General features: G+C 40.3%; 1 protein-coding gene across 5 annotated transcripts in view; it reads left to right on the forward strand.

Moving 5' to 3' along the window:
• Positions 1 to 10452: 10452 nt before the first annotated feature.
• Positions 10453 to 13108, forward strand: part of LOC129867202 (NT-3 growth factor receptor-like) — a 300196-nt gene continuing 297540 nt past the window's right edge. For 2 of the 5 annotated variants that reach the window (XR_008761586.1, XM_055940443.1), the window contains exon 1: positions 10455 to 11097. Coding sequence is in view for 4 of the 5 variants with exons in the window: in XM_055940443.1 (XP_055796418.1) it covers positions 10859 to 11097 (239 nt within the window). In the remaining variant the exon portion in view is untranslated. Of the gene's footprint in view, positions 11098 to 13108 lie in introns of all 5 variants that reach the window. The other 3 variants (XM_055940439.1, XM_055940437.1, XM_055940438.1) reach the window with 3 other exon arrangements.

Genomic DNA, 13108 nt, shown 5'->3' on the forward strand with positions numbered 1-13108 from the left:
TAATATTTGTATTCTGTGTAGGCTTAACTACAATGTTGCCATTAAACTCTAACTGTTTAATAGTCTCCATTGGCTTCATGGTGAAATCTCTGAGCGGTTTCCTTTAACTTCGGCAAATGAGTTAGGAAGGACACCTGTATCTTTGTAGTAACTACTGTAAGTGTATTGATACACCATCCAAAGGGATATTCAGAGGGATATTCAATGTCTGCTTTTACATTTTTCTCATCTACCAATAAGATAGCCTTCTTTGTGAAGTATTGGAAAACTTCCCTGGTCTTTGTGGTTAAATCTGTGTTTGAAAATCACTTCTCAACTGAGTGACCTTACAGATAATTGGTACAGAGATGAGGTAGTCATAAAAAAATCATGTTAACAACTATATTAAACTACATAAGTTATTATGTGACTTGGTAAGCAACCAACACGTGGCCTTGTCTGTGTGAGAAGCTCCCCAGCTAGCAATGAGGAATCGGCCCAGAAGCGGCCCATTTCCGGGGTACCGGAACTGATTGAATCGGGCTGGAATTGGGTGTCGGCAGGTTTCCATCTATCGGAATTCAGTCGACTTTGCCGGCATCTTACCAGAATCCTCCCAGAAGTGGCCCGATGCAAATGTAAAGAAATGTATACAAAATTACCCAACGTAGTAATTTTAAAATTACTATTATACATTTTATGCATACAAATAATACCCATCCACCCCCAAAAAATGTATGTCGGAGGAAACACCGTACACCTGGTGATTGTGTCAGCGTGCATAAGCCTGGCACGCCATAGGAGTTGCTACAGCGTGATGGGACAAGGCCATCCCAGCCGGCCAAACCCTCCCCTAACTCGGACAACGCTGGGCCAATTGTGCATCGCCTCATGCATCTCCCGGTCGCGGCCTGCATGGGTATCGAACTAGCATCTGTAGCAACGCAGTCTGCACTGCGATGCAGTGTCTTAGACTGCTGTGCCACTCGGTTAGCTTGGGAGGCTCCATCCACAAAGCTTATCAATTGCCTTGCTCAAAGTGTCAAAATACTATAATACAACTTAAACAGGACTCTTAAAGAATTTAATATAAATGTTAATTGTATTTTTTGATCACAGAAACCAATGAGAAAATATGGGAAAATAAATAAATAATGAAATGTTAATTATATAAAGTAGCCCGTGTAATCATCTGCCAGAGACTAGCCCCAATCGGCCCGAGCCCTAAGTAATACATTTGGGCCAGATAACTCACACCGGATTCAGCCTGAGCTCCATCCCCGCATCCTAGACATAAGTAATACTGCCTAAGTCGGCCCAGACTCGGGCCACATGACATCGGCCGAGTCTGAATCTCAGCCGAGTGCCCCAACTCTCAGCCTGAATTGGCTCAAATCCACTGTGCTGGCTGGGCCTGTATCTCTCACGGAACTAGAATAAGATTCACTTTCCTTATTGAATCATAGCTGCGCAGAGTGTTCTGGAGGAGCTGGCACCTCTAATTTGCCATAGTTATAGAATTACTGCTGACTGTTCAGAAATGAAATAATTTAGAATAGCCTACTACACCATGAGAAGGCCTATAATTTAGCCACAGAGGATCAATAGCTTCTTTAAGAAAAAAAATGCCTTGCTGTGGATTGTGTTTAGCCCAATAACAAGGCATAGCCTACAGTCGGGAACACGCAGCAAATCTGTCAGTAAACATCATGCAGACAAATTCTCAATGTTTTAAATACAATCGCAGGAAAACACAGCTTGGAAAGCAAATGGCTCCTGCTGTAACGGTTGTTCTCCTCCTCTTTGTCCAAAGAGGAGGAGTAGGGATTGGACCAAAGCGCAGCGTTGTTATATGACATACTGAAGTTTATTAAAGTAAGACGAAACACGAAACACTTTAACAGACTACAAAACAAATAAACGATGTAGACAGACCTGACTTGAGAACTTACAAACTACGAAGAACGCACGAACAGGAACAGACTACATATACGAAACGACAAACGAAACAGTCCCATGTGGTAGACATACAGACACAGAAGACAACCACCCACAACAAACAATGTGAAACAACCTACCTATATATGCTTCTCAATTAGAGGAAAAACGACAACCACCTGCCTCTGATTGAGAGCCATACAGGGTCAATTAACACTGACACTTAACATAGAACAAACAACACAGACTGCCCACCCAGCTCACGTTCTGACCCACTAAACACAACTATACAAACGGAAAACAAGGTCAGGAACGTGACACCTGCTGAAAAGAGCAGACACTAATCTGTTTGCTGTAGGCTACCAAAATATTTGATCAACTTCCAAATATTTTTGTACAAAGTAAAACAAATAGTTTTACAAAGTTTTTTTTTACAAATTGTTTTACAAAGTATTTTTAGGACTATAATTTAATTCTCATATTGTAGCCTACAATACAGTATGTGTCTCCACACACCTAGGCCTAGGCTATTGATGGATTCAAAACAAACTTTGTTTTTATTGATCTCAGATTCTCAGTGTGTCAGTGTCGAAGTAGCCTGTCATTACATTAATTTGTGTGGTATTAAAAAAGATTATACCAAAGTCTCCAATCATGTAAAATAAAGCAGAATTGCATGAAATGCGTTTAGAAAATGCAACATTTTTCCCGGGGCTTTGGCACAACATCAAAAAATCTCCATGTGTGCAACTTCTATACGTACCTCTACTCTACTGCTCTATGCCACTATGCAAATAGTTCCGGTACCCCCTGTATATAGTTCTTTTTTTTAACTGCACTGTTGGTTAAGGGCTTGTAAGTCAGCATTTCACGGTAAGGTCTACACATGTTGTATTCGGCGCATGTGACAAATAAAGTTTAATTTGAAATGCAATGATATGCATGCAATGCTTTATTATTAGGGGGATCTTTTTTTCTCATGCATTCTGGTACCTTGTGCAAGGAGGAGCACTGCCAGAGCCCTGCAAAATGACCTCCAGCAGGCCACAAATGTGCATGTGTCAGCATATGGTCTCACGAGGGGTCTGAGGATCTCATCTCGGTACCTAATGGCAGTCAGGCTACCTCTGGCGAGCACATGGAGGGCTGTGCGGCCCCACAAAGAAATGCCACCCCACACCATGACTGACCCACCGCCAAACCGGTCCTGCTGGAGGATGTTGCAGGCAGCAGAACGTTCTCCACGGCGTCTCCAGACTCTGTCACATCTGTCACATGTGCTCATGTGCTCAGTGTGAACCTGCTTTCATCTGTGACAGGGCGCCAGTGGCGAATTTGCCAATCTTGGCATTCTCTGGCAAATGCCAAACGTCCTGCACGGTGTTGGGCTGTAAGCACAACCCCCACATGTGGACGTCGGGCCCTCATACCACCCTCATGGAGTCTGTTTCTGACCGTTTGAGCAGACACATGCACATTTGTGGCCTGCTGGACTTCATTTTGCAGGGCTCTGGCAGTGCACCTCCTTGCACAAAGGCGGAGGTAGCGGTCCTGCTGCTGGCTTGTTGCCCTCCTACGGCCTCCTCCACGTCTCCTGATGTACTGGCCTGTCTCCTGGTAGCGCCTCCATGCTCTGGACACTACGCTGACAGACACAGCAAACCTTTTTGCCACAGCTCGCATTGATGTGCCATCCTGGATGAACTGCACTACCTGAGCCACTTGTGTGGGTTGTAGACTCAGTCTCATGCTACCACTAGAGTGAGAGCACCGCCAGCATTCAAAAGTGACCAAAACATCAGCCAGGAAGCATAGGAACTGAGAAGTGGTCTGTGATCACCACCTGCAGAATCACTCCTTTTTTGGGGGTGTCTTGCTAATTGCCTATAATTTCCACCTTTTGTCTATTCCATTTGCACATCAGCATGTGAAATTTATTGTCAATCAGTGTTGCTTCCTAAGTGGACAGTTTGATTTCACAGAAGTGTGATTGACTTGGAGTTACATTGTGTTGTTTAAGTGTTCCCTTTATTTTTTTGAGCAGTGTATATATTTTTCACCTGGCAAGAGACAGAGGAAAAATACTGTATGTTTTCATCAAGCAAGAGTTTTCACCGAGCTATCTAACTCATCTAGTTTCACAACGTGCACTGTGACTGACCAAGGTAAGAATTGTTTTTGGATATTAAAGTTCTGAGTTAATATGTCATGCATGTGTTAGATATAACTTCATTGCCAAAGCTAGACAATGTTAAATTATGCTTGCCAAGCAATGTGGTGCTTGTTATTAGCTAGCTAGCTTTATAGTGAGGGCTGGGTTTCACCAAAGATTTATATAACTAACCGTAGCTCTTTGTTCTATTTGTGGTTTCTCTGTCACAAATATAGCTAGCTAGAATTGTCTTATTTCTAGCTGAAAATACTATTTTCCACTGCAGTGGATCCTTCTGGTTTGTAGACTCAACTGCCTATGGATAGACCCCAGCCAATCTAAGTATCATTTAGCAAGCAAGTTTCCATTTAAATGAAAATGTGTTCATGAACATTAATCCCTATTTCTTCATATTGTTTGGAATTGTTTCACTGTCTCTGCATTATCCACAGGGTAACTGTCAACATGTGAGTCTTAAATGGAAACTGGAGGTTAAGGAATCTGCATGTTAAGTATAATTTCGATGTTCCTGAACATTAACACCTAATTCTTCATCTTGTCTGAATTTTGTATTCATTGACTCTCCGTCTCTACATTATCCAGATGGTAACTTTCAACTTACTCTGAAAATTGACAAATTGAACAAATCTACAATGTAAGTATCAATGTGATGTTTAAAGACCTAATTTTCAAATACAGATGATAAATGCACAGAGGTAATTTGTACATATTTTGTTTTTCAGATGCATCCTTCCAGTGACTCCTATGCCACAATTCAACAATGAAACAAGTTATTTGAACAGAACATAAAGATTATTAAAAGCAGTCCTTTAGTTGTCAGTCATGAGTCATTCATTCAAACATTTCAAAATATACTAAATCATGCTATTTTGTAATAGTGCTGAACTTTAGTTGTATGCATTGCATTTGAATGTAGCCTATTATTAAAATAAATGGCTGACGATTTACACTTAATAAACATCTTTATTTTGCATTCAAGCTCCGTTTTGGATGCATTCCTTTCTCGACATTCAAATAAATGGAGCCATATTTATTAATACAACAAAAATATGTTTTAAGTGAAATATTCACTTTTGTCTGAAGCTGAAAGAGACAGGAAATTCTGAAGCGAATTTGACCTATGCACTAACAAGGCTTTTCATTATAAGCAGCTAGAGTACCGCTTATGCTGTACAGTAGCTACTACTAGAGTACTGTAACTTTATTGATCTACTGTACTTCAACAACAGATGTACTCACATTGGATGAGTTGATTAGGATACAAACAGTCTCTCAAACACCTTAATACACACTCTCAGAGTAGGTTTACCCCATTAATGTACTTGATAATGTTAATATGTTTTTGATAATGCTAGCAAGGCAGGTCAGCTAGCTGCAAGCTAACTAACATTAGCTGGCTAGCTATCTAGCTAATGTTAGCCTACAATTCAGATTTGCAAGTTAGTTCGTAGCTCATACAAGTGTATTCTGTGAACTAGGAGCAACAATCCAATCTGGAGCTACAGCCAGTCTACATCTGTAAAGCATAGAATTTGGGTTTCCACTAGTTACCACAGCTACAAAGTAGAAATAGGCTATATTGTAAAAATTCATGATAACAAAAATGTGCTTAATTTAAGGTTAGGGTTAACAGTCTTGTTATGGTTAAGGTTAGGGTCAGGTTTAAAATCACAAACTTTTTAAGAAGATACATTTTAGAAGTAGGCGGGGATGATGACTTTGTGGCTGTGGTAACAAGTGACGACCTAGAATTTGCTTGACCCGAGTTACTGACCTGATGATACAGACGGCTTCATCAACCACGGTAATGTGTGTTATGTGAAAAGTTGTATAAAAAAATACCAGGTTTGAGGGAGTGTGTGGATGTGGTTGGTCTTTATCTCATCTCTCACTGATAATTTCTTTCATGCTATGATTTCTCATCATTTCTCACTCCTCTCTCTACCTCCCCTTTTCTATCTTTCTCTCTCCCCCTTTTCTCCCTCTATCCTTCTCTCTCCCAGTGTGTGTATAATGAGCTCCACAACACTCTCATGGCCATCAATGAGCAGGACAAACTGCACTGGTGGAAAAAAAAACACTGAATGGCCTCATTTCCAGGTGCAAAACACACACACACACACAAACACACACACTGATACACACACAGTGGGCTAATGGAAGTTAATGAGGCTTAATGGAGTATACCGTAATATGGGACGATGCAGTCTTCAGCCCCTTTGTTACTGTCAGAGTTATTCTAATGTAGTGACCATTGTTACAAGTTAATGTATCAGACTGTAAAATAGTAGTGTATGGTCCAACAATGTGACCATCATTAGAGACTGCTGGAGGGTAATATACTGGACCGGGTCTGCCTTGTTGTTCAATGGAGTCTAATGAAATCTCTCTTCCAGGAGTGGGCACCAGAAAAAAAACAGAAGAAAGAGGTAGAGGCACAGCAAGGCACAATAGAGGTGAGCATGTCGCCATCTGTCATTATGACCTCAGGCACGAAAGACGGCATTAACAATAAGTAATATAATAAAGACGGCACTTCTAAAAGCTGGCTAGGTTTATAAAAACCTGAGTAGATCTAGCTTTCTTTGTAGTATACCACCCTGGTGACAGACACACTAACCACCATTCCCGTGTATGTATCTCAGTTAGTCTAATTGCTGGGACCGCTACTATCTGTCCAGCGATCCTGCCGACTAAGGTCGGGTCTGAGGAGTTGCTTGGCGTAGCAGCTAGCCTAGCTCCACCAGTATTTGGACACAACTCTTGAATCTATTTTCTTGTTGTTGTCACAACTGCTGGTATAATTATTTTTGCTAGCAGGCTAGCAGGGTTTTCTTGAGGACTTGAACGCAGCCCATGACGCGGTTAGCAATTGTGGCTGAGACAGCGAATTGTCCCAAGCTTGTGGCTGTCTAGATCTCTGCTGTTTGTTGTTGTTGTTTCCAATCTTCCCTGCGACCTGCCCTGTCTGGAACTGCGAGGAGTAACAGCGTAACCTACGTTGCTACCATGATACAGGCCAAAGCTGGCGGGAGTACCGTTGAGGACAGTGGTGTCTCTCTAGCACAGGTGAAGGATCTTTTAAACAAACAAAAATAATTCTACCAGCAGTTGTTACAACAAGAAAATAGATTCAAGAGTTGTGTCCAAATACTGGTGAAGTCAACTAATAAAAGAATGGACGGCCTAACCAGAGCGGTCCTGGACCTGAAGAACAGTTTTCAGTTCTCCCAGGGTCTGCTCGATGAGTTTAAACAGGACAACGGCAAGATGACAGCAATATATATGTCATTGAGAGAGGACATCAGTTCTGTCTGTGAATCCATGATAAGAATGACAGAGAAATCAGATTATCTTAAGGGATGGAATTGCAGAATTAATTAGGTTCAATGACAAGGTAGCTGTTCTGGAAAGAGCCAAGAACTTGAGAGGAATGTTCATCTTCCCCAACAAGGACTATTCTGAAACTGTGCGCCAGAACAGAAAAGAACTTATCCCAGGCATGAAAGCTCTGGTATGCAATGAAGCTGTCAGTTGAGGACTTGTGAGGCATCTGTTTCTCAAACTAGACACTCTAACGTACTTGTCCTCCTGCTCAGTTGTGCACAGGGGCCTCCCACTCCTCTTTCTACTCTGGTTAGAGCCAGTTTGTGTTGTTCTGTGAAGGGAGTAGTACACAGCATTGTATGAGATCTTCAGTTTCTTGGCAATTTCTCGCATGGAATAGCCTTAATTTCTCGGAACAAGAATAGACTGATGACTTTCAGAAGAAAGTGCTTTATTTCTGCCCCTTTTGAGCCTGTAAGGCATGCCATTGGAACACAGGAGTGATGGTTGCTCATAATGGGCCTCTGTACACCTATGTAGATATTCCATTAAAAATCAGCCGTTTCCAGCTGCAATAGTCATTTACATGACTAGGGTGGGTCATCTAGGTGTTTTTATGTTTATGTTGGCCTGTTATGGTTCCCAATCAGAGGCAGCTGTTAATCGTTGTCTCTTATTGGGGATCATATTTAGGCAGCCATTCCCCCTTTTTGCTTTGTGGGATCTTGTGTTTGTGTAGCTGCCTGTGAGCAGCCCAGAACGTCATGTTTCGTTTGTGCTCGTTTGTTTTGTTTGGTGAGTTTCGATTTATTAAAATATGTGGAACTCTACGCACGCTGCGCCTTGGTCCATTCATTATGACGAACGTGACAACACTGTATTTCTGATCAATTTGATGTTATTTTAATGGACAAAAAATTAGCTTTTCTTTCAAAAACAAGGTCATTTCTAAGTGACCCCAAACTTTTGAACGGTGGTGTATATTTTTTTATCTTGCTTTGTTGGCTCTTTTCCACATTATGTCTATCTCTGATAAGGAAAGGGCTGAAAATAGCCCATAATAATATATGTAGTCTTAGAAATGAGGATCATGAAATCAATAACTTGCTAACATCATATAAGACTCATATATTAACCATTTCTGAGACTCACTTAGATAATTAATTTGATACAGCAGTAGCAATACAAGGATATAAAATTCATTGAAGAGTCATGAATGCTTATGGGGGATGTGTTGCTGTATATATTCAGAGCCATATCCCTCTAATGCTTAGAGATGATTGTATGTCAAATGTAATTGAAGTGTTGTGGTTGCAGGTTCACCTGGCACATCTGAAGCCTTCCTTTTGGGTGCTAACACTTGACTTTTTCCACATTTTGTTACATTACAGCCTTATTCTAAAATGGATGAAATACTTTCCCCCCCTCTTCAATCTACACATAATACCCCATAATGACAAAGTGTACATTTTTTACAAAACAAAAAATGAATTACCTTATTTACATAAGTATTCAGACCCTTTGCTACGAAACTCACTTGAAATTGAGCTCAGGTGCATCCTGTTTCCATTGATCATGCTTGAGATGTTTCTACAACTTGATTGGAGTACACCTGTGGTAAATTCAATTGATTGGACATTATTTGGAAAGGCACACACCTGTCTATATAAGGTCCCACAGTTGACAGTGCATGTCAGAGCAAAAACGAAGCCATGAGTTCGAAGGAATTGTCCGTAGAGCTCCAAGACAAGAATGTGTTGAGGCACAGATCTAGGAAAGGCTACCAAAAAATGTCTGCAGCATTGAAGGTTTGCAAACACTTATACAGATTTTTCTATCGTGTTATTGACTGTACTTTTGTTTATCCCATGTGTAACTCTGTGTTGTTTTTGTCGCACTGCTTTGCTTTATCTTGGCCAGGTCGCAGTTGTAAATGAGAACTTGTTCTCAACTGGCCTACCTGGTTAAATAAAGGTGAAATAAAAAAAGGTCCCCAAAAACCCAGTGGCCTCCATCATTCATAAATGGAAGAAATTTGGAACCACCAAGACTCTTCCTAGAGCTGGCCACCTGGCAAAACTGAGAAATCGGGGGGGGGGGGGGGGGGGGCCTTGGTCAGGGAGGCAACCAAGAACCCGATGGTCAATCTGACAGATTCACTAGAGTTCCTCTGTGGAGATGGTAGAAACTTCCAGAAGGACAACAATCTCTGCAGCACTCCACAAATGTTTTCTTTTTTTAACCAGGTAAGCCAGTTGAGAACAAGTTCTCAATGTCCTTGAGTGGCCCAGCCAGAGCTTGGACCTGAACCCGATCGAACAGCTCTGAAGAGACCTGAAAATATCTGTGAGGCGACTCTCCCCATCCAATCTGAAAGAGCTTGAGAGGATCTGCAGTGAAGAATGGGAGAAACGCACCAAATACAGGTGTGCCAAGCTTGTAGCGTTATACCCAAGAAGACTCGAGGCTGTAATCGCTGCCAAAGGTGTTTCAACAAAGTACTGAGTGAAGTATCTGAATACTATGTAAATGTCACAATTCAGTTTTTTATTTTTAGTCATTTTGCTAACATTTCTGAACCTGTTTTTGCTTTTTCATTACGGGGTATTGTGTGTAGATTAATGAGGGGAAAAAAATATTTAATCCATTTTAGAATAAGGCTGTAAAGTAACAAAATGTGTCAAAGGGTCTGAAAGCTTTCAAAATGCACTGTATATGCAGTCGTAAATGAGATATTCGTCAATGAGAAATATTTTTGTGGATATTTAACTCAAGTTAATCTTCATCATACCGGCTTTAGATGTTTTTGTTTTGTTGCCATACTTGATTGTGTAGGCGTAGCCCTCTAAAAAGGATACATTGTGGCCTGGACGCCCGATGTGTAAATGAACATCCAACCATAGGCCTAATGATAAATCACCATAAATGTGTAGCCTATTCTTATTGTTCTATAGTATAGCCCACGTTCTGTGTGCAATTGCTGTTATGATCTGATTTGAGCTGCATCCTGAGTTGCAGGTGTGTCAGTTTCCATTCTGCCCTGTAGGTGGGACTTAATGCTTGGAGCATGGACCTCGCTTTCTCTCTCGTCACTTTCTTCAACGCGCTATCCCTCGGAGTCTTGGAGCGGTGCTGGTACAACCTGGAACTAAGCGGCTAACGGCAGCATGAATACAGGGTAACATATACTATGCATTCTAGAGAGGAGGACAAGCTTGGAGTACTGCTTTTGAACCATTTCCACTTTGACGGAGTATTTTTTTTCCCCTTCTTCTTCCTCATCTGTGAAATAGATGGACATTAGCGCATTCGCATCAATTTGACATACCTCCATACATTCACTCGCCCGCGCGCACACGCCACATAATTGCATATTCAGACGGTCTCCGATTTGGAGGTTCAAAAACATCTCAAGGATATTGTCCTAATAAACGTTGAGTCATGGATTCATTTTTTATTCCACCACGAATTTGCTGGTGGAGGGTATTGTTTATTTTGACCATCTTTCAGGACTACTTGAGCAATATGCTGGACTGCCCGCCAACCTGCAGCTGTTCTCCAACTGAGATCTATTGCAATAAGTCTGACAATGGAAAATTCTTTCCCCTGCTTGCACTGCAAGATACTGGGAACAATGGAAATAACAGTATCGAAGATGTGTTCAAGAACATCACCTCAATGTAAGTCTTTGTGCCCACTGTAGTGGCCATCACATGTTGAATCCATGTGAGTCACAACTTAGCGTAGGCCTACTCTCCCTGTAATTTATTTGTTTTACTTCTGCCGCACCTCCTTACGTGATATATTTAGCAATGCAAAACTGTGATTCTGCTGAGTGTGTAACATTTAATAGGCTACCTATACATCCATTTCACGTTATATCGTTACCGTTATCTCCGTGGAATACATTAACCCTGCAAAGCCCTTCAGCCACAAGTAAAATGCGGTGTCAATAAGAACTGAATTCAATGTCATTTCAAAAATAGACCTGTTGGTGCATTGGCCCGCAAATAACCCCCAAACAGCAATATTGCTATTCCTTTATAAGAGCCTGCATGCAGGACTTGATTCAGTTTAAAGAAATCAAAGGTTTGGATTAATACCTACCACAAGAAGCAATATCATTTGATATGCTCGGTCATTCCATTTGAATACAAAAACCTTTTTGACCTCACCCCTTTTGATTTGAATGAAACTTTTCATAAATATTTGCCCATGGTAGAAGTGGTCAGAAAGTGACATTTTGGACCTGAATGGCCAAACATTCATGAGATGGATGTGCTCAAAGTTGACCCATTTTTCATACCTCACCATACCATGAGACATCCAGGTCTTCATCACTGGAAAATATAAACTGTTGATTTTAATATAATTTAAAAGCTCACAAACTACTTTATAATTATTATTATTATTTTTTTGAATAACAATGTAATTTTTTTGTCATCACAGATTGTTGACTTAAATGGGAATATCAGTTGTTTTAAATTATACTGTCAATCTACTACAGGAAACCTATGGAATAGAACAGAATAATAGAACAGACATTCTATGGTGACATTTGATGGTGGGTGGACCGGCAGCTATTTTTGTGGGAGCAATTGGAAATAAAAATGTAAATGTCAATGGTGTACCAGCTAGATTGCAGTGGTCTGAAGATATATATCCATTGTATGATATCCATTGTATTCTATTTCTCTGATTGAAATGACACCTACTGTACTCTGTATTCAAGAGTATGCTGTGTCTCAACGATTGTGGGCGCAACAGAAACCCTTCAGATTATGTAAATTAGCATCTAAACTACAACATATGCAAAATAAAAAAAATAGAAATTTTAACCATTTTATGATTTGATTTTAAAGGTTAAAAAAATATGTTTTTAAAATTAAATTAGAAAATATTTTCACAACCCTGGTTATAAGCTTTTAATCGATATCAAACTCAACCATTAATATTTTCCAGCGACGAAGACATGGATGTCTCATGGTATGGTGGGGTATGCAAAATGGGTAAACTTTGAGCACCTTTATCTCCTGAATGTTTTGGCATTCAGGCCCAAAAAGTTACTTTCTGACCACTTCTACCATGGGCATACATGTACGGAAAGTTTTGTTCAAATCAAAAGGGGTGTGGTCAAAAAACAATTGAAATCAAATGGAACGACCCTACATACAAAATGTAGGCTAACCACAACTCAGAATAGGCAGTTTTATTCTTTTTTTAACTGCTTTGCATTCTCTCACGGACTCAAAATAATTTATAACATTTGCAAATGTCTGAAAAGGTGCTTTGTTTACTGAAATTAATCAACCAAGAGACAAAGATTATATTTTTAGATCCACTCTCCAAGTGTGGCCATGTCAGTTTTTATTATAAGGCTTCTTGATCATGACACAATTGACCATTTTAGTCCGGACAGTTTAAATTAGGCTAATCCTAAATAATCATTGTTAGTTAGATTTGGTTGCCACCCTGTCAAGTTTATGTTATCAGCCCGTTAGATTTTGTTCTGATTTGATTGTCCTATTTTTAGCCATATCACTAACTCAGTAGAGAGCCTTTTCTGATGAATGTATCTCATATTGAAAACATTAATAGGATATTCCACCCAGTAAAGTGAAATGTTCTTGGCAGAAGGTTTCCCCTCTTATATTCCCAATGGAAAGTATTTTTGGACTCTAAAAGTAATGT

Source organism: Salvelinus fontinalis, chromosome 12, assembly GCF_029448725.1.
Source record: "Salvelinus fontinalis isolate EN_2023a chromosome 12, ASM2944872v1, whole genome shotgun sequence".
Classification (NCBI taxonomy): Eukaryota; Metazoa; Chordata; class Actinopteri; order Salmoniformes; family Salmonidae; genus Salvelinus; species Salvelinus fontinalis.